The sequence below is a fragment of the Theropithecus gelada genome, chromosome 13 (assembly GCF_003255815.1).
Source record: "Theropithecus gelada isolate Dixy chromosome 13, Tgel_1.0, whole genome shotgun sequence".
NCBI lineage: Eukaryota > Metazoa > Chordata > Mammalia > Primates > Cercopithecidae > Theropithecus > Theropithecus gelada.
In genome coordinates, this window is record NC_037681.1 from 83,855,416 (window position 1) to 83,878,629 (window position 23,214).

General features: G+C 35.4%; 1 protein-coding gene across 1 annotated transcript in view; it reads right to left on the reverse strand.

Moving 5' to 3' along the window:
- The window catches only part of WDPCP (WD repeat containing planar cell polarity effector), a 479,266-nt gene that overhangs the window by 124,193 nt on the left and 331,859 nt on the right, over positions 1-23,214 (reverse strand). Inside the window, exon 14 of the mRNA XM_025354043.1 lies at positions 17,927-18,029. Coding sequence (XP_025209828.1) covers positions 17,927-18,029 — 103 coding nt within the window. The remainder of the gene's footprint in view (positions 1-17,926; positions 18,030-23,214) is intronic.

Consider the following 23,214-nt stretch of genomic DNA (forward strand, 5'->3'; position numbering starts at 1 on the left):
CTGTGACCTCAAACTCCTGGGCTCAAATGACGTTCTCACCTCAGCTGCTAAAGTAGCTAGATTACATGTTTGCCACCATGCCCAGCTAAATTTTTAATTTTTTTGTAGACATGGGGTCTCACTGTGATGTCCATGGTGGTCTCAAACTTCTGGGCTCAAGCAATTCAATCCTCCAGCCTCTGTCTCTGCAAGTGCTGGGATGACATGCGTGAGTCACTGCACCTAGGCTCATGACTTTAATGCCATTTTAGGAAGAAGATAACATAAAAAACCAAGCTTTTGAATGATTTTTTAAATGACATGGTAATGTGGTGATGACATATCTCTGGTAACAAAAAGGAAGATAAATAATGATTCCAATTTTGTTAAATATATGCATAGAAAAAAGGGAATTAAATACACTAAAATAACTCTTTTTATCAGTTATCCCCAGGTAATAATATGAGTGATCTTTATTTTACATTCTCTATATTACATTCTCTAAAGTTACCCATTTAAGCATGAATAAGCTTTTATATCAGAATTTTTAAATACATTTTAAAAGGAGATGGCAACTTATAATGCTACAGCTTTTTTATAGCATAGTATCTGCAAGATCATATATGATAAATGTATTTGGAAATATAATGCATTTGGAAGGATTTCATAATATGCAAATTTGTAGACAGCCACATTAAGTACAGCTGGGATGTCTTTGAATAGGATTTATTTTATATTTTCATTTCTCTGCATATGAGGATTATATAAAATAAGTTGTTTCTCCATGTTTTCCTTTTTCTAAATAATATTCTTCAAATAAGAAGTTAACCAGGCATAGTGTTACATTCCTATAGTCCCAGCTACACAGGAAGCTGAGGCAAGAGGATTATTTGTACCCAGAAGTTTGAGGCTGCAGTGAGCTATGATTGCACCACTGCACTCTAGCCATGGCAACAGAGTGAGACATTGTCTCTAAACAATAAATAAATGCTATTCTTCAAATCTCAGTGTAACAGATGAACTGCTAGCTGTCCCCAAATGACTTTTCCTTTTATAGTAACTGGTGTTTTGCTGGGTGCATAATCACCCCACTAAAAATGCTTTCCAGACTTTCTTACGGTTAGTGTATCCTTATGAACAGGTTCTGTCCAATGGGAATATATGGGATATCAACCACAGATATGTCCAGAAGTGATATGTAACAACTCCTAGCTTGTAGCCTGAACAAGATAGGACTATGCCTGCCTCCTTTTTCCTCCTTTCGTAGACTGGGATGCAAATCTTCAGTGATGTAGAACTAGGCTTTACCCTAGAGATGACAAAGTAACACAATAGATAAGGCCTGGTACTCTAATACTAGCATGCCTTACCAGTCCTGGAACATGTCCCAGGATTGTTATACAAGAAAGTAAGAAAATTCTCTTCCTGAAGTTACTGGGTTTCATGGTCTCTTGTTTTACAGTAGCTTAGACTATTTCACTTCATAACTGTATTGTACTATAGACAGATGTCAATCTGACTTCTCAGGCTTATGCTAGAAGTGACACAATATAAAAATACAGTCTTATTTAAGAGAAAACTTTATTGAATGGCCATCTCTATTACTTTCCTCACACAAATGGCTGGTGTGAGAGAGTATTTCATTGTGGTTTTGATTTGCATCTCTCTGATGATTAGTGATGATTAGCAGTTTTTTCATGTTTCTTGGGGACTTGTATGTCTTCTTTTGCATAGTTCATGTCCTTTGCCCACTTTTAATTGGGTTATTTTTTTCTTGTGATTTATTTAATTTTCTTATAGATTCTGGATATTAGGCCTTTGTTGTATGTATAGTTTGTGAACATCTTCTCCCATTTCGTAGACTGCCTGTTTACTTCACTGATATGATTGCTGTGCTGAAGCTCTTTCATGAAAGCAGAAAACAAAAGAGCAGGAGTTGCTATTCTTAGATCAGAGAAAACAGACTTTAAACCAGCAAGCATCAAAAAGGACAAAGAAGGGTATCACATAATGATAAAGTGTTAAATTTATCAGGAAGACTTAAGTATCCTAAATGTATATACACTCAACATTGGAGCTCCCAAATTCATAAAACGAGTACTTCTAGACCTATGAAAAGACTAAGACAGCCATACAATAATAATGGGGGACATCAACAGCACACTGACAGCATTAGACAGGTCATCAAGGCAGAAAAGTAACAGAGAACTTCTAGACTTCAACTCAACACTTGGCCAATTAGACCTAATAAACATCTACAGAATGCTCCATGCAACAACTGAAGAATATACATTCTTCTCATCTGCACACAGAACATACTCTAGGATTGACCACATGCTTGGCCATAAAGCAAGTCTCAATAAATGAAAAAAAAAAAACTAAAATCATACCAAACAACACTCTTAGACCACAGTGCAGTAAAAATAGAAATCAATATCAAAGGTCTCTCAAAACCACACAATTACATGGAAATTTAAAAACTTACTCTTGAATTACTTTGGGCATTAAGGCAGAAATCAAATAATTTCTTGAAATTAATGAAAACAGAGACACAACTTACTGAAATCTCTGGGTGCAGTAAAAACAGTATTAAGAGGAAAGTTTATAGTTAAACACCTACATCAAGAAGTTAGAAAAAGTTCAAATTAACAATCTAACATCACACATAAAGGAACAAAAAAAACAAAACAACCCCAAAGACAGCAGAAGAAAAGAAATAATATCAGAGCAAAACTGAACAAAATTGAGAAGCAAAAATCCATACAAAAGATCAATGAAACCAAAAGTTGGTTCTTTGAAAGGATAAACAGTATTAGTAGACTGCTAGCTTAGCTAGATTAACAATGAAAAAAAGAGATCCAAATAATCACAATCTGAAATAACAAACATGACATTACAACTGATCCCATAAAAATATAAAATATCCTTAGAGATTATGATGAACACCTCTATGCACACAAACTGAAAAATCTAGAGGAAATGGATAAATTCCTGTAAACACACAACCTCCCACTACTGAGCCAGGAAGAAATTAAAACCCTAAACAGACCAATAACAAATTCCAAAATCAAATATGTAATTTTTAATAAGTCCAGCTATTTCTGAGATGCAGCCACATTTCCACTCTTTGCTGCTAATATGTATCCCATGATTGCAGTGACGTATTCCCATTTTCATTTATTTTGAGATGGGTGTCTGTCAGTTATCCTTATTCACATAACTCACAGGCCAAGTCCTATCTGCAACTTCTATCAGTGTGAAGTTGACTGGAGAGTTTAATCCATTACATTTAAAGCATAGGTTGAGCATCCTCAATCCAAAAATCCAAAATCTGAAATGCTCCAAAATCTGAAATTTTTTGAGTGCCTATATTGATGGCATAAGTGGAAATTCTACATTTGACCACCTGTGATAAGTGGCAATAAAAATGCATGTGCACACAGTTTATTAAATGTTCCCAAGGAAGAAAGACCTTCCCCCACCCCCTCAGCTGTCATATATTTTCCAGACACAGTTAGATGCCCTCACACAAGCACACCCACAAAGGTTAATAAAATGGCACAAGTGCAAGCCAGGTGTGCCAATGTCAGGTTCCCCATGATGCCCTGCATGAGGCCAAGACCTATGTGTATTACTGTGTTGTTTTGCATATTCTCTGCTCTTTGTAAAGATATTCATGAAATGTCCAAACAGTCTATATTAAATAATTGTATGGGTAACAGTGATAAGAAAAAGAAGCAGCATTTATATTTATTGCACAGAAAGTCAACCTTTTTGAGAAACAGGACAGTGGTGTAAGTATAAAACATCTTAGAGAGCAGAAGGGTGTTGGAATGACCACCATAAATGACTTGTATAAACAGGAGGAAAAACTATTGTTTTATGCTAAAAGTGATTAAGTTAATGAAAAATAGAAAAACAATGCATGCCATAGAGCTAAAAATGAAGATTTTGATCATGTATTGAGTGGATCCATCAGTATTGCAGTGAACACATGCCACTTAATGGTATACTGATCATGAAACAAACAAAGATCATGATGAACTAAAAATTGAAGGGAACTGTGGATATTCAATAAGCTGGTTGCAGAAATTTAAGAAAAGATATGGCATTAAATTTTTATTATTACTTTTCATTATGGACACATAATAGTTTTATATATTTATGGGTATATGTGATGTTCGATATAGGGATGAAATGTGTAATAAATCAGGATAACTGGGGTATCCATCACCTTAGCACTTACTATTTTTCATGTTAGAAACATTACAATTCTACTCTCTTAGTTGTTTTAAAAATGTGTGGTGATAAAGCATCTTCTGATTATAAAGCAGTGGACAAATTCATGGACGAGTTCACTAAGGTCATCAGAAATAAAAATCTGACACCAGAACAAGTCTATAATATTGATGAAACACCACTGTTTTTGATGTTACTGCCCCAGATGAGACAGCCCCTATATGAATTAAGGATGCTAATGACAGAAGAACTCTGCTGAGATATGTTAATACAGCACGCCTGCATAATTATGAACTTGCTATGATAGGCAAAAGTTTGCATCCTTGCCGTTTTCCAGGAGTGAATTTCTCACCAGTCCATTATTATGCTAACAAAAAGGCACAGATCACCAGGGACATCTTTCCTGGTTGGTTTCTCAAACATTTTATACCAGTGGCTTGTGCTCACTGCAGGGAAGCTGGCCTGGGTGATGACTGCAAGATTTTGTTATTCCTTAATAACTTCTGCTCATCTTCCAGCTGAAATTCTCATTAAAAAATGTGTATGCCATGTATCTTCCCCCAAGTGTGACTTCATTAATTCAGCCATGTGACCAGGGTGGGTATCCTTAGATCAGTGAAGAGTAAATACAAAAACACTTTCTTAAAGAGTATCCTATCAGCAGTGAGCTGAGGCATGGGTGCACAAGGTTTTAAAAGGATGTTTAGCATGAACGATGCCACATATGCTTTTGCCAACACTTTGAACACATGACTGAAGACACAGTTGTGCATGACTGGCACAATCTCTGGCCTGTGATTATGTTCACTGATGATGACAAACAAGGTGATGACTTTGAAGGATTCTGTATATGAAGTGAGAGAAAAATGTCTGACATCCTTACATATGCAACAAATATACCTTCAGAGTCTATCAGTAAGCTGGAAGAGGTGGATATTGAAGAGGTTTTTAACATCAGTAATGAACCTCCAGTTGTTCATTCACTGACCAATGGTGAAATAGCCAAAACAGTTCTGAATCAAGGTGATTATGATAATAGTGATGATGAAACCATTAACACTGCAGAAAAAGTGCCTGGAAGTGACATTGTGAAAATGTGTGATGGATTTATTGAAAGACTAGAGCAGCATGAACAAGAAATCATGTCGGTTTATAAAACCAAAAAGAAATTTGTAAGACAAAAACCTTTGTTATGAGGCAGATAACTCTAAAGGAAACACTTTAAAATGCCATCGAACAGGATTCCTTCTTATCCCTAGAGGACCCACTTCCGGACTCTTTAACTGCTGCTGATGTTTTTCTTACCCAGAAAAATAAAATGCCCTATGCAGTAATCTTTTACTCAAAACACAGCATTGTAAGTAGAGGCAGAAATCTTGCCATTGTTTGTTGTTGCTGTTGTGTAACCGCTGATAACAGGTATCCTGATGATGCTACTGTACTACTTAGTTATCCTGAACACATTGTTTTACTGTAGTAATGGTATGTCATATGTGTACTCTTAAGTACTTACGAATGAATGTGTAAGAAAATGACTGCTTATTGGTAGCATACAAATTCAGTCAGGAATGATGGTGATACCAAACAATCACAGCTTGTCCACATGGGTGGCTGAGACAGTGACACCTTTGCATTCTAATGGTTCAAGGTAGACAGCTTTGTTGCATGCACAAAAATATCAAAAAGATTACATAAAATTGCCTTCAGGCTATGTGTGTAAGGTGTATATAAAACGTAAGTGAATTTGTGTTTAGACCTGGGTACCATCCTCAAGATATCTCAGTATGTACCTGCAAATATTCCAAAATTAAAAAAAAAACAACCCACCAAACCAACCCCAAATCCAAAACACTTCTGGTTACAAGCATTTCAGACAGTGAACACTTAGCCTGTAATTAATTACTGATAGAGAAGGACTTATGTCTTAGGGCTGTTTTTTGTTTGGTTGGTTTTGTTTTTCACATATAGGCTTTTTGTTGCTCATTTCCTCCATTGCTGCCTTCTTTTGTTTTTAGTTGTGACATGTTTTGATTCCCTTCTCATTTCCTGTTGTACATATTCGACAGTTATTTTCTTTGTGGTTATCATGGGAATTATGTGTAACATTCTAAAGTTACAACAATCTAATTTAAATTGATACCAAGTTAACCTCAAGCGTATACAAAAACTCTTATAAAGCATTGTCACTGTTCCCCTACTTTGTTATTCATGTCACAAATTACATCTTTATATATTGTGTACCTACTAAAGATATTTATAATTATTTTTATGCCTTTGTGTTTTAATTCAGGTTGATAATAAGTAGAGTTACAAATTAAAATTATAATAATACTGGTTTTTATATTTGACTGCCCAGTCCTGGACATATAATTCTTGGTTAATCTTTATTTTTCTTCTAGCACTTTAATTATACCTTCTGGCCACCAAAGCTTCTACTGAAAAGTCAGAATCTCCTATTATTGAGAATCCCTTGTATATGATGAGTTTATTCTCTCTTGCTGCTTGCAGATTTTCTTTCAACAATTTGATTATAAGGTGTCCTTTGGGTTGATTCTACTTGAAGTTCATTGAGCATCTTAGATTTGTGGATCCATGTATTTCCTCAAATTTGGGAGGGTTTTGGTCATTATTTCTTCAAATCGTCTTTCTGATCCTTTCTCTGTTCACTGAGCATCTTGGGTTTGTGGATCCATGTATTTCCTCAAATTTAGGAGGGTTTTGGTCATTATTTCTTCATAATCTTTCTGATCCTTTCTCTCTTCCCCTTCTGGGATTCCTGTAATGTATATATTGGTATATTTGATGATGTCCCATAAATCTCGTAGGTTTAGTTCACTTTTCTTAATTCTTCTGGGTCCTTAGAACTGATAATTTCAAATATTGTATCATGAAGTTGGCTGATTTTTTTTCTTCTGCCTACTCAAACCTTGAACTTCTCTAGTAAATTTTTAAATTCAGTTATTGGACTTTTCAGTTGCTTCAGAATTTGGTTCCTTTTTATAATTTCTCTTTTTTGATATTTTCATTTTGTTCTTACGTTTTTTTTAAATATTCTTTAGTTCTTTGTATGGTTTCCTTTTGCTCTTTGAACATATTTAAGGCAGTTGTTTTAAAGACTTTGCCTAGTTAGCAAGATGTCTGTGCTTTCTCAGGTTTAATTTCTACCAATTAATTTTGCTCCTTTGAATAGGCCATGTTTTCCTGTTTCTTTGTATGCCTTGTGGGTTGTGTGTGTGTGTGAAACTGGGCATTTGAAAAAGCCATCTCTCCCAGTCTTTGCAGACTAGCTGTGTGCTGGGACAGTCTCACTAATTAGCTAGGTTTGCTCTGAGCATAGGAATTGGCCTGAGGTAAAAGCTTATGGTCTTCTCAGGTCTTTTCTGAAATGTGTGTTGACTGGGCCTGTGTGTGGCTTTCCCAATTCCCCTGTATACATGGCTGCTTTTGAATGCCTTAATTTCTGTAAGAAAATAGCCTGTTGCATGGCAACAGTGATGTCATCTTGAAGCAAAACTGACATGATGACAGATGTTTGACTCCTACATACCAAGGTGTTCTGCAGCAAGTTCTTTAGACAATGCCTGTAGCATAGCTAATCCCTAATAAAGATGTTTTATCCAGCCTCTACAGTGATCATGAGTTTTGGCAATATAACCCCTCATGAAAATGCTCTCTCCAGTTTTGTCAAGAAAGTCTGAGACATTACCAGCTGCACATGTCTTTACCTCTGATTTATGTAACTGTGGGGTAACAAGGACAAAGAGCTTCCTATTCTGAAATTCTGCTGTATGTCACTCAGAGTGTGGAAGTGAAAGAAGGAAGAAGCTGAGGGGAGAGGAATTTTCCAGGTATGGTAGTCTCTCTTTATCCATGGGGTATATGTTCAAAGACCCCCAAGTGGATGCTTGAAATAGCAGATTCTACCGAATCTGATGGCTGTCAATTCGAACACCTTTCTGTGTCTTTCACATGCAAATTTAATGACTTTTCCATTGTAACTAAGCACTTATCACACACTGTGGCTGGAACTTTTGCAGTTTGAGGTGCAGCAGCACAACTCATGAATTTGTTTCCTTCTTCACAATTTCATGGATAGAGGATTCATATGTACCATAGATCTTAGCAAGCTCTGCATATGATATCTTTCCTTATTAAGTTGAAAACTTTCACCTTTTTACTCACTGAGAGCACCATAAAGTGCATCTCTTTGGTATATCTGAATTGCCAGCATCACTACTCTTGTGCTTTGGAGTCATTATTAAGTAAAATACAGGTTGCTTCAATACAAGAACTGCTACACCATTATGGTCCATCTGATAACCAAGATGGCTGCTACATGACTTATGGGCAGGTGGCATATACAGTGGGGGTACACTGGACAAAGGGATTCACATTCTGGACAAAACAAAACAGGACAGTATGAGATTTCATCACATTACTCAACAGTGCACGATTTAAAAATTGTGAATTATTTATTTCTGGAATTTTCCATATAATATTTTTGGGCTGTGGTTGACTTCAGGTAATTCAAACCACAGAAAGGAAATTAGCAGATAAAGGGGGACTACTATAATAACAGTATAAATGTTTGAGTTCTTTACCTCTATGAATGATGATTACTATTTTAATAGCTAGTACCATCATGCTAAGCCTGTTAGCAAGGATAAAGATTTACAATTGTGCAATTAATCTATGTTTCCCCAAGTGAATTATAAAAATCTCAAGTTCAATGAATTTATAGCTCTTGCCTGGAACAAGGATAAAGATGAGGGTTGTGTGGTCAAAATTTTTGGAAATATTCAGATAAACAAATAAATTTGTGATTTTTGAGAATATTTCATGTACCCCAGAAATTTTTAAATAAATCAATTTGTCTTAATATATCTTTTAAGTATTTAGCCATATTTATTTTATTTTACTGAGTGTTTTATGGCACTATTGTATGAGGGAGTTCAATCCGGGAACTATATCCATAGAAAACTGATTAGAATTGCTATAGAACAGTGGCTCTCAAGTTTTTTGCAGTATATGGAGCATTTCCACTGTAACCTCATTTCATTGCCTATACAAAAAAGATCTCTTCAAAGTTTATAGAACTAAAGGCCTACAACAAAAAGTTAGCAAGATCTCAAATTAACAATCTAACATCACACCTAGAAGAACTAGAAAAACAAGAATAAACTAACCCCAAAGATAGCAGAAGAAATGAAGTAACTAATATCAGAGCAGAATTAAATGAACCTGAGATCCAAAAATCCATACAAAGAATGAACAAAACCAAACGTGTATACTTTAAAAGGATAAACAGGTATGAAAGATCACTAGTTTAATAACAAAGGAAAAAAGGATGATCTAAATAAGCACAATCAGAAATGACAAAGATAACATTATCAGTGATCCCACAGGTATACAAAAGATCCTCAGAAACTAATACAAACATCTCAATGCACACAAACTAGAAAATGCAGAGGAAATACATAAATTCCTGGAAACACACAACCTCCCAAGACTGAGACAGAAAGAAAGTGAAACCCTGAACAGAACAATAAACACTAAGTTATGAAATTCAACCAATAATAAAAAGCCTACCTTTTTTTTTTTTTTTGATACAGAGTCTCACTCTGTCGTCGAGGCTGGAGTGCAGGGGCATGATCTCGGCTCACTGCCAGCTCCACCTCCTGGGTTCACGCCATTCTCCTGCCTCAGCCTCCCAAGTAGCTGGGACTACAGGTGCTCACCATCATGCCTGGCTAATTGTTTGTATTTTTAGTAGAGATGGGGTTTCAACGTGTTAGCCAGGATGGTCTCAATCTCCTGACCTCGTGATCCACCCGCCTTGGCCTCGCAAAGTGCTGGGATTACAGGCGTGAGCCACCATGCCTGGCCAAAAAGTCTACCAATTTAAAAAAAGCCCCGGACCAGATGGATTTGCAGCTGAATTATAGTAGATGTACAAAGAAGAACTTGTATCCTACTGAAACTATTCAAAAAATCAGGCAGGTGGGAACTCCTTTCATAACTCATTCTGTGAAGCCAGAGCCACCCTGATACCAAAACCTGGCAAAAACACAATGAAAATAGAAAACCACAGGCCAATAAGCCTGATGAACATATATGCAAAAATCCTCAACAAAATTCCAACACATCAAATCCAGCAGCAAATCAAAAAGTTAATTCACCATGAGCAAGCGGCTTTATTCCTGGGATGCAAGGTTGGTTCAACATATGCAGATCAATAAGCATGATTCACTACATAAACAGAAATAAAAACAAAAACCATATGATCATCTCAATAAACATGGAAAAAGCCTTTGATAAAATCCAATATCCTTCTTGATAAAAAACCCTCAACAAACCAGGCATAGAAGGAACAGAGCTCAAAGTAAGAGTCATCTATGACAAACCCATAGCCAACATCATACTGAATGGGCAAAAGCTGGAAGCATTCCCCTTAAGAACAGGAACAAGACAAAGATGCCCACACTCATCATTCCCATTCAAAGAAGTACTGGAAGTCCTAGCCAGAGAAATCAGGAGAAGAGAAATAAATGAACGGCATCCAAATAGGAAAAGAGGAAATCAAATTATCCCTCTTTGCTAATGATATGATTCTGTAAATAGAAAACCCTAAAGACTTCACCAGAAGACTCCTAGACCTGATAAACCTCTGTAAGGTTTTGGATACAAAATCAACATAGAAAAATCAGTGCCATTTCTATATAACAATAACATTCAAGCTGAGAGCCAAGTCAAGAACATAATCCCACTTACAATATCCATACACAAAATAAAATACGTAGGAATATATCTAACCAAGGAAGTGAATGAACTACAAAATACTGCTGAAAGAAATCACATATGACACAAACAAATGGAAAAACTTCCATGTGCATGGACTGGAAGAATCAATATCATTAAAATGTCCATACTGCCCAAAGCAATCTATGGACTCAACTCTGTATATATCAAACTACCAAGGTCATTTTTCATAGAAATACAACAAAAACCATTCTAAAATTCATATGGAACCAAAAAAGAGCCCAGATAACCAAAGCAATCCTAAGCATAAAGAACAAAGCTCGAGGGATCACCATTACTTAACTTCAAACTATACTACAAGTCTTCAGTAACCAAAACAACATGGTACTAGTACAGAAACAGATGCAGAGACCAATGTAACAAAATAGAGGACACTGAAATAAAGCCACACACCTACAGGCATCTGATCTTTGACAGTCAAGAAAAGAAACTGGGAAAGGATTCCCTATCCAATAAATGGTGCTGGAATAGCTTGCTAGCCATATGTGGAAGAATGAAATTAGATCCCTACCTTTCACCATATACAAAAATTAACTTAAGATTGATTAGATAATTAAATGTATGACCTCATACTATATAAGAATCCTAGAAGAAAACCTAGGAAATGTCCTTCTGGACATTGGCCTTGATAAAAAATTTATGATTAAGTCCTCAAAAATAAATGCAGCAATAACAAAAATTGACAAGTGCGGCCTAATTAAACCAAAGAGCTTCTGCACAGCAAAAAAACAAAAAAAACAAAAAAAACAAAAAAAACAAAAAAACCTATGAACAAAGTAAACAGACAGCCTACAGAATGGGAGAAAATATTTGCAAACTATGCTATGCATTTAACAATGGACTAATAAGCAGAATCTATGAAGAACTTAAAATCAACTAGATAAAAACAAGTCCATTAAAAAGCATTCAAATGACATGAACAATCATTTCTCAAAAGCAGACATACAAGCAGTCAACAAACATGAAAAAATGCTCAATGTCACTAATCAAAGAGATGCAGATCAAAACCACAATGAGATAGCATCTCACACCAGTCAGAATGGCTCTTGTTAAAAAGTCAGAAAATAACACATGCTGTGAGGTTGTGCAGAAAAGGGAATGCTTATACACTGCTGGTGGGAATGCAAATTAATTCAACCACTGTGGAAAACAGGAGATTTCTTAAAAACTGAGAACTATCATTCAACCCATTGATCCCATTTATGGGTATATACCCAAAGGAAAATAAATTGTTTTGCCAAAAAGACACATGCACTTGTATGTTCATCACAGCACTACTTACAATAGCAAAGACATGGAATCAACCTAGGAACTCATCAATGATGGATTGAATAAAGAAAATGTAGTATATATACACCATGGAAAACTATACAGCCATAAAAAAGACTGAAATCACACCTTTTGCAGCAGCATAGTTGTAGCTGGAAGACATTACTGTAAGTGAATTAACCTAGGAATAGAAAACCAAATACCACATATTCTCATATGTAAGTGGGAGTAAAGTATTAGGTACACATGGACATAAAGAGAGGAATAATAAACACTGGGGACTAATAGAAGGGCAAGGAGCAAGGGTTGAAATGGCTCAAGCCTGTAATCCCAGCACTTTGGGAGGCCGAGACGGGCGGATCACAAGGTCAGGAGATCGAGACCATCCTGGCTAACACGGTGAAACCCCGTCTCTACTAAAAAATACAAAAACCTAGCCGGGCGAGGTGGCGGGCGTCTGTAGTCCCAGCTACTCGGGAGGCTGAGGCAGGAGAATGGCGTGAACCCGGGAGGCGGAGCTTGCAGTGAGCTGAGATCCGGCCACTGCACTCCAGTCTGGGCGACAAAGCGAGACTCTGTCTCAACAAAAAAAAAAAAAAAAGAAAAACTACTTCTTGTGTACTGTTGCTTACCACCTGGGTGATGGGGATCATTCATACCCCAAATCTTAGCATCATGCAATATACCCATGTAACAACCCTGCACATATGCCCCCTGAATCTAAAATAAAAGCTGAAATTATTAAAGAAAAAAGCTTCTAAAAAAATTCACCAAGAGTAGTTTCTCCTTTAGAGATAATTTGGGAGGACCAAATAAGGTAATGTTTATTACAGTACTTAACATAGGACACTATATTAATATCAACTTTAAAAATTAAACTTTTAAAGATAATTGTATATTAATATGCAGTTGTAAGAAATAATGGAGAGGTCCCATGTCTCTTTTACCCAGTTTCCTCCAATGATAGTATTTCACAAAAATTTAATACAATGTTACAACCAAAATGTTGACATCAATACAGTCAAGATTAATGTAAAATTTTTAAGTTGTAGGAAGTGTTACATATGCCATATATAAATAACTGGACATAAAGTACTATTACATGTTCAAATGTATCCTTTCTAGAATGCTTGACATTTAGGCATTAGGTCAAAATAATCTAGATATCAAAACTAGGCAGAGATACTGAAGTAAAACCATTTACAGACTGATCCCTCATGAATGTAAATGCCAACATTTAAAAATAGTAAATGAAATCCAGGAATATGTAAAAATACATCATCACAATTAAGAAGTATTTATTCTGGAATGTAAGGTTAGTTTGCCATTTGAAAATCAATGCAATTCACTATATTAATAGAACAAAGGAGAAAGATCATAATAATCTTGATAAGCACAGGAAAAGTATTTGATAAAATTCAATACCTATTCATGATAGAAACTCTTAGCAAACTAGTTTATTGAAGGGAACTTTATTAATATGTATGAAAGTTTTATTAAAAACCTGGGGAAAACTTTATGCTAACTGGTGAATTATTGAAAGCTTTCCCTAAGAATCAAGAAACAGAAAATAATGCCGGTCACAACTTCTACTTATCTTTATACTAGAGCTTCTAGTCAGTACAGTAATAAGGAAAGAGAAGTAAAAGGCATAAGAACTAGAAAGGAAGGAATTAAAATGTCCTTATTTGCTGATATGGTTTGGATGTTTGTCCCCTCCAACTCATATTGAAATGTAATCCCCATGTTGGAGGTGGGGCCTCGTGGGAGGTGTTTGGGTCATGGAGGCAGATCCCTCTTACATGGCTTGGTGCCCTCCCCATGGTAAGAAGTGAGTTCTTGCTCTGTTAGTTCACATGAGAGCTAGTTGTTTAAAGGAGCCTGGGTCCTCCTCTTCCCTCTCTCTTTCTCCCTCTCTCACCATGTGATATGGCATCTCCCCCTTTACCTTCTGCCATGATTTGAAGCTTCCTGAGGCCTCACCAGGTGCGGATGCCAGCACCATACTTCTCACATAGCCTGAAGAACCTTGGGCCAAAATAAACCTTTTTTCTTTATAAATTACTCAGTCTTAGGTATTCCTTTATAGCAATGCAAAGAGACTAACATATTTCCAGATGACAGGATTGGGATGCAGAAAATTCTAAAGAATTTACAAACTGTTGGCATTAATAAGTGAATTTAGCACTTATTGCTGGATATAAGGTCGATATATATAATAGTCAATCATATATATACCAGAAAATGAAATTTTAAAATAAGATTACCACATACAAAGGAGAAAAAGAAATACTTAAATCTAAAGGAAGATGTAGAAGACCACTACTATGAAAACTACAAAACATTTTTCATAAGAAATAGAGAAGACCTAAATAAATGGAGGGATAGATCGTATTAATGGATTGGAAAACAATATTATAAAGAAATACATTCAGCCTAAATGTATCTATGAGTTAAATGAGATTCTAACTAGAATTTCAGCCCCCACTGTTTTTTTTTTTTTCCTTGAGTCAGGGTATAAGCTGATTTTGCGATTTATATGGAAAGATAGACAAGTCCATCTTAAAGAACAAAGCTGGGCAATTTGCACTACTAAATAATAATATTGACAGCCAGAGCTGCTTAAAGCAGTGAGATATCTGTGCAAGTATAGACAAACAGTAATAAAATAGAACATGGTCCAGAAACAGCCTATATATTATACTGTCACATATACAAAATTACAATACCTTTTCCACCGGAATGGCTAAAATGAAAAAGAGAGACAATATCAAGCATCATTGAGGATGGCCAAAACTGGAACTCCTACGTACTGCTGGTGAGAAGGGAAATTGTTAACAACTACTTTGGAAAACTGGAAGTAACTACTAAGGCTGCATATCCTATGTCACAGGAATTCCACTTCTAAGCACAGTCGAACAGATCTGCGTACCTATGTCCATTAAAAGACATACACAAGAATGTTCATAGCAGCACTATTCACATTAGTCCCAAACTTGAAACAACCCAAATATCCATCTAAAGCAGAATAAATTGAAGTACATTCATGCATTGGAATATTGTTATACAGCAATAAAAGCGGAAGAATTATAACTGTATGCAACAATATGAAATATTCTCAGATTCGTAATGTTGAATAAAAGGAGCCAAATACAAAAGAATATAGGTTTGAATCCATTTATTTTAAGTTTGAAAAAAGGCAAAACTAGTCTATAACGTTACAAATCTGGACAGTTGGGCTGAGATTATAGCATCTTGAAGTGGGTATAGGAAGGCTTCTGGGGTCCTGGTAACATATGTTACTTGGTCGAGATACTCTTTACAAGGATGTGTTCCCTTTGTGAAATTCATTGAGTCACATGCTTATGTTTTGTGCACTTTTCTGTATGCATGTTAGACTTAAATAAAAAGTTTAAAAAATTACCAAATTGTTCAGATTATCATCATCCAGCTTTTCCTTTGGCAACTCTTGCTTTTAACTATGGTGACAGTATTTATGTCTGATGCTTTTTTACAGACTCTCCCATGTAAATGGAACTACTCTTTCGCTGTCTTACATAATTTGGCTCCTTGCTTGCATCAAAGAACCACTTTGAAAGCCAAAAATTTAATAACTTTCAGCTTTGGGATAAGTTTAAGAGAATAATTGAATTAAATTGAGGGAATTTGAGAGAAAATTAGCTTTCCCCAGCATGATGTGGGCTGCAAAAAAGAACTAGGCAGAGACCATGATGAGGAAACCAGAAATTCTTTGCTAATTCCATTTGGAATTCTGAGTGAGAATCACCCAGTTTTCTGCAGCAAAACTGAGTAGAACATTCATGTAATAGGGCAACGTCTTGAAAGTTACTGATGTTATTTAATAGTATCTTTGTCAAAACATAGTAATCTAGGTCAAAGTCTGAGGCCTGAGACAAGACTGAGAAAAGAGAAGTCACAGGGTATCATTGAAAATATATTTGCTAGAAATGACGCAGGGCTCAAAGTGGGTACACTAAGCTTTCTGGCTAGGAATTATCCGCTGGCCACAGTAACCTCATCAGAGAATATACAGGAAATGAGATGCATTTTGGTGAATCGGGGAGTTTCTTTGTTTTGCTGAAATTTTGTGATAATCTCTTCACATTCTCTTTCACTGTTACTATTTTTAGATAGCTTTAAAATGCAAAGATGGCCTTCATGATATCTGATATCCTGGAAGAAAAGGCAGGGTACAGGACAGCTAAGGAAACATCCCAGAAAACTGGCTATGACTTAACTTCCTACTGTGTTTTCCTAAATGGCTAGAGGGATGGGGATGGAGGATATTTCCCCATCATATAACATCATCATTTCTATAAACATGGTATGCTTTCATCATTTAGTTAGAAGTGACTTCTCATAGCAAATATAAATTGTACTTCACAGAGTTGTGAAAATTAGTTATCTGTAACTAATTTATTGAATGCTAAATTCAATAAATATTAGGTGCTATTAGTAGTAGTAGTACACACATTAATATCCCTCCCTAGCAAGTAACAAGATATAGTGATAGGTCAATTACAGTTATTCTTATCCAATACTGCATTAATAGTGAGTATTCCTTATCCATTAGAAACGGAGATATGAAAGTGGTCTAATCAATTTGGAACTCTTTCAGGATGGGGGAAGGAGAATGGAATTATTTTGCTAGTACCTGTTGGCCCTGGTATTCAGGTTTAGAGCTACCCTGCTGGAATGGCTTGGAGTCCTTCAGTACCACCTTGAAGATTAGATCTATGTGGTGGTGTCAGAAAGAAGCTGACAATTGGTCCCTTTGGCTGCAAACAGCATTACAAAAACAAAGCACAAGATCTGTCAATGGAGAGGCTTGTATAAGATTTTTCAAGCACTTACAAAGTGGAAATCTTTTTAAAACTTGTTTCAGAGGAGTTCCACAGAAGAATGAATTCTAGTACAATCCTGAGGGTTCTTTGCCTAATTTAAGAATAATAAATACTCAGTAAGAAAAGGAATTGGATTTCTAAGTATCAATATTGCTCAATTTAGAGGCATTAGATAAACTGAGGTGAAAAAAAAGATGTTAGTGTTAATATTACAATACTTTTTATAAACTTTCATTTTTTATGTTATAAAATTTAAAGGAACTTTTAAATTCATTCTAAGGCTTCTGATCTGTCTTCTTTAGAATACTACAGTTTAAAATGATTCTAGCAGCTTCTAAAGAAAAACAGATCACCTATCAAACCCAAACTCCCATATGAAATACTTTGCCCGATATAGGAGAGAATTCTTTTGAGAAATGACATGTCTGTGTATAAAGGATTATATAAATTTCTGTGTTGGTTAATTTTAATAACAACAGTATGATAATACAAAATCTTATGAAAAGAATATCCTTTTGACTTTTTGCTAAATAATGACAATAGTAATCACTGATTAGAAATTTTCACATAAACACAATTCCAACTTGTATATCAATACTGTGCTGTTTGTCAAGGCTTACTTCTTCTTTTTATAAGGCACTGTCTTTACAAACAAAGTAATTCAAATTAACCAACCATGTCCTCCAAACATAAATAGAAATGATACTAACTATTGATTAAAATAAAAAGCACTTAAAAATAGCATTAATTCTTACCAACTCCAGAGGTTATTGATTCTGCATCAATGTCACTAGCTCTTTTTCTTGCCACTTCAGCTAGTGCCAATTCACCTTTATCTAGTGCAAGGTAATGAATATCCTGAGGAAATAAAGCAAAATAAAAGATTGATTCAAAATGAATCTTGCTCAAATTACAAAGAGGATTTTGAAAGAAACTTATTGTTCAGATTACAAAATAGAAAGTTTGTAAATATTCTTTTCTGTATTTTAAGTTTCTTAGTTTTCTAGTATAAGCAAATTTTTCTGAATTGGAGATCACAGCTATAACTAAAGGCAAGTATTTAAATAAATTATTTTAAGCTGTGAGGGAAAATACAAGTTTTTAATAAAGTCTTTGACATACTCAGTTTTGTCAGGGAATAAAAAATGTTAATTGCTATTTTTCTTTTGTAAGACATTAATATCTGAGGGTGTGTCTTCAGATTTTAATTGCATATTATGCTAAGCACGATACAAGGGATACTAAACAGATTCGTTGCTGTGTCTGGCATATATTTGTTATTATTAATATTACTAGTATTATGAAATAAAATAATTAGTACCAACTAAGTGCTGGGCACTGTTTTGGAGTATGGCGATCAATTATAATACCGTATCTCAAAAAGCTGTATGCCCAGTGGGGAGAGAGACCACTGTAAACCAATAGTTAATTACAAAAAAGTATGATAGATTTTATAGCACATATGTGCAGGATGCTGTGGAACCAAAGAGGAGGAACTGATCTTTGATGGTAGTCTTGAAGGGTGAATAAGAGTTACTATAAGAGGGGGAAAATGGAGAAAAGGTGACAGGGAATGAATGATGTCTGGTGCAGATATGCAGAAAAGCCTGAGAAAACACAACTCTCAGACAATGGCAGATCTTTCGATATGGAAGGAGTGTTGGATGTGTAGGAGAAAGCAGTGAAAAGTAATACTGAACAAGTGGAGTCACTAAAAAGGATTTAGATCTCTTTTTGCTATGCAGAATGATTGTTGGAATGAAAATTTTATTGAAATAAAAATGGGGAAAGAATATGAACAACCACTTACAGTGAAGAAATAGATATAAATGGCTTATAATCATTAAAAGATATGTGACCTTATGTAAATAAATGCAAGCTGAAAAATGTAATTTCAAATTGGATAAATCTTTAAAAGTAAATAATAATTACAGGTTGCAAAGTTTTGGGAAAATAGGCATGTAACACTTACTGGGAATATAATTGGTTAAGACTTTATTTATTTTTTGAGACAGAGCCTCACTCTGTTGCCAGGCTGGAGTGCAGTGGCGTGATCTCGGCTCACTGAAACCTCTGCCTTCCCAGTTCAAGTGATTCTCTTGCCTCTGTCTCTTGAGTAACCGGGATTACAGGCATGCACCACCATGCCTGGCTAGCTTTTGTATTTTTAGTAGAGACGGGGTTTCACCATGTTGATCAGGCTGGTCTTGAACTCCTGACCTTGTGATCTGCCCGCCTCGGCCTCCGAAAGTGCTGGGATTACAGGTATGAGCCACTGCACTAGCCAAGGGTCAGTAAGCTATGGCCCATGGGCCAAATCTAGCCTGCTTTTGATACAGTCCTCAAATTAAGAACGGTTTTTACATTTTTAACGGTTGGAAGAACTGTGCTCAATCACTGCTACTGAACACTGAGTGGCTTTGAAATTAGCTTTTGCTGCAAATTTGAAACGGTTTCAAGCTAAAGTTACAAAGTAAAACAGTGCTTATATGTGAAACTTATATGTGAAACATAATGTGATAAAGTCATTTCAATGAGAACATTGTTTGAATTGCAAGTAATGTCAGGCTGCATCACATACTTCCTGCACTGTCAAAAGGTTTTTTTTTTTTTTTTTTTTTTTTTAAATCATCTCCATTCCTACACAAATTTTCAGCAATATATTTTCTGATTTCAAATTACAGCAGTGTTTTTCAGACCTTGATGCAAGTGCAAAGGAAATTTACATATTCCAAAATCCATTTAACTGTGCAATTGAGGAACTTTAATTGGAAGTGATTTGCAATGTAATGACATGCTAAAAGGCATTCTAGCCTTTTAGCTAATAGAATTCTAAAAATGCCTGCCAGTCTGTTGAATATACTCAATTAAAAGCATATACTCATGGATTGATATCAGTATTTGGCAGTACTTATATATGTGGAAAGACATTTTCAAAGGTGAAATATGTAAAATCTCATTGTAGATAAGCATTAACAGATGAACGTTAGCTAAAGATTTTGATAGGAAACACCAGCTTTCAAACCCAATTAAGTGAAATGTTACCTCCTCTGAAAAGGATTCCATTCTTCACATATGTAGAGCTATATCACAAAAATTGTACTCTTTTAATTTCATCAATAAAGATTTATGGAAATTTTCTGTCTTGTTATATAAGTACCTACATAATAACTTCAGTTTTGCCTCTTGGCTCACAAATCTCTAATATTTGCTATCTGGCCCTTTGTAAAAAAGTTTGCTGTACCTGTATTTTAACAATATATCATAATTTAAAATATACTTTTGGTAAATCTTCCTAAGGAAATGATGGGACAGTATCCAAGATTGGTAATTAAAGCACTGTTTATAACAGTGAAAAACTGGAGGCAACTTAAATGTACAATCAAAATAATATGTGGTTTTTAATTTTTAATCCAAGAATAGCATGATACTTTAATAATAGATTCTTATATTCAGAGAAGAATTTGGTAAGTTGAAAATATATACTTTTTTCAACTTTGCAAATATTTAAGATTTTTACATCTATGCTCTTAAGAATAGTCTGTGACTTTGTTTACTTGAACTGCCCTTGGCTGGTATCAAGATTACACTGGTCTTATAAAATGAGCTAGGTGGCTTTCCCTGTTTTCTGTTCTTTGATGAAATTTGTATTTATTGTTGAAAGCAAAAAATATGCAGTACATTTGAGAAGATATTACCAACCATTACTAAAGAACATAAATGGACATCTGATTAAAATACAGACATACACATGCTTATATCTAGGAAGACCATACATTTATAAAAATTTCAATTCTGACCCCATATATTCTGTAAAACTCAGTGGAGTTCTAATCAAAATCCCCTCAACTTGATAAATTGATCTTAAAATTAATATGTCAAAACAAATGGTGAAGAATATCTAAAACTTATTCTAGTTAATTTTAAAACTATAGAACACTGATATACAGCCATATAAACAAACAAACAAAAAAACATACCCATATATAGATGGTTCTATTTGTGGTACCATTATGAGTACTTTATGTTTAGAAGTAAGTGTGGGCTATAAGATCTGTGGTCAAATTATTTCTGGAATGTTTTCTGTCTCTCATTTTTGCATTCTTCCTTAATTCTCTGATTTCTCCCCTGTATTTAAAAAAATAGTTCTAGGGAATTGGGGTCATCGATTTGAAGAGGGCAAATTAAAACATAAAAATAAAAGAGATCATGCTTTACTTTGCCCAGGCTAGATTCAAACTCCTGGGCTCAAGTGAACCTTCTGCTTCAGTCTCCTGAGTAGGTGGGACTAGAGGTGCTAGCTAAGAGGGCAAACATTAATAGTTCTTAAATTGATATTATATCTCCCCCATGAAAGTTTTAATTTCATAATCTGTTTGGAAACATGCTATGCAGTCCATTTATTTGCTGATTCACCTGTGGACCTCCTCATTATTCATATATTTGAATGTGGACTTAAGCAAAATGCATTCAAGAGTATATCTCTATAATTCCATGCCCCTCAGTCTGACAGAGTTAATTAAGCTTTAGAATCTGGTGAAAGACATATCTAGTATCTATATCACCTCTCAAGTGGCTATCTTCTGACTTTGTTTAATAATTTTTGATAGATTTAGCCTAGGAATTTAGTTTAAATGTTGGATTTACACAATTAAATGCTATAGTGTGAATGTCCCACCAAAACACATGTTGAAACTTAATTGCCAGTGCAATGGCATTGGAAGGTGGGGCCCTTAAGAGAGGATTAGGTCATGAAGGCTCTGCCATCATGAATAGATTAATGCTGTTATCACAGGAGTGGGTTAGTTATCAAAAGAATGGGTTTGTTGTAAAAGTGAGTTTGGCCCAATTTCCTTTCTCTGTCTCATGTGTTTACTCTGCCTTCCACCCTTCACCATGGGATCACTCTTACCAGATCCCAGCACCAAGCTCTTGGACTTCCCAGCCGCTAGAGCTGTTAACTGAATAAATCTGTTTTCTTTATAAGTTACCCAGTCTGTGGTATGCTGTTGTAGCAGCAGAAAATGGATTAAGACAACAAATATCTGGGAAATGGTCATAGTCTAAATGAATCAAGAAAATAAAACCCATTTGGCTGTATATTTCATTTTTATGTCCTTTACCTGGGTAGGCTAGCACATACAGGAATAATGGACATGGAGTAAGCTCATCGAGACTAATGCTAAGGTACTATTAAGTCTAAATATACTGAAGAAATTGCAAGCAAGTGGCCCACAAGCAGGGTAGTCATACTCATTGTAACATTAGTTTTAATGAACAGATATTAGCTAATCAAAAATCATTCCGCAAATAACTATGCAACGTTTACTGTGTGCCAGATACAGAGATGAATTTTCCATGAAGCTAATGAAGCTTAAGCTTCATTACCTCTTACTTGTAGAAGTCCTTTGTGGTATCTAATTTTGTATCTGAAAATTTAAATTCTTTTTCTTAAAAAAAAATTCCTCAAATTGTATCAGCTTCAGGCCCTGTAAAAGATGGATGTACCCCTGGCCAGACGCCTAGCTATCATGGTTCTAACAGACTAGTGGACTATGTTACTATATGTTACTTGTTTAGAATCACTTGTCTGGAAGACCCAACTATATGCTGTGCATACGAGGCTCACTTCACCTCTGAGGACACACAGACTCAAAGTAAATGGATGGAAAAAGATATTCCATTCAAATAGAAACGGAAAGATTGGAGATAGCTATACTTCCATCAGACAAGATATACTTTTTGTAAAAAGGCTGGGCATGGTGGCTCACACCTGTAATCCCAGCACTTTGGGAGGCCGAGGTGGGTGGATCACGAGGTCAGGAGATCAAGACCATCCTGGCTAACATGGTGAAACCCCGCTATGAAAAGAGAAAAAGAAGGTCATCTTATAGTGATAAAGGGTTCAGTTCATCAAGAAGTTATAACAATGGTAAATATATTTGCACTAAACATTGGAGCCCATGAATATATGAAGCAAATATTAGTAAGTTTGAAGGGAGAGAGAGATTGCAATACAATGATAGTAGACTTCATTACCCCC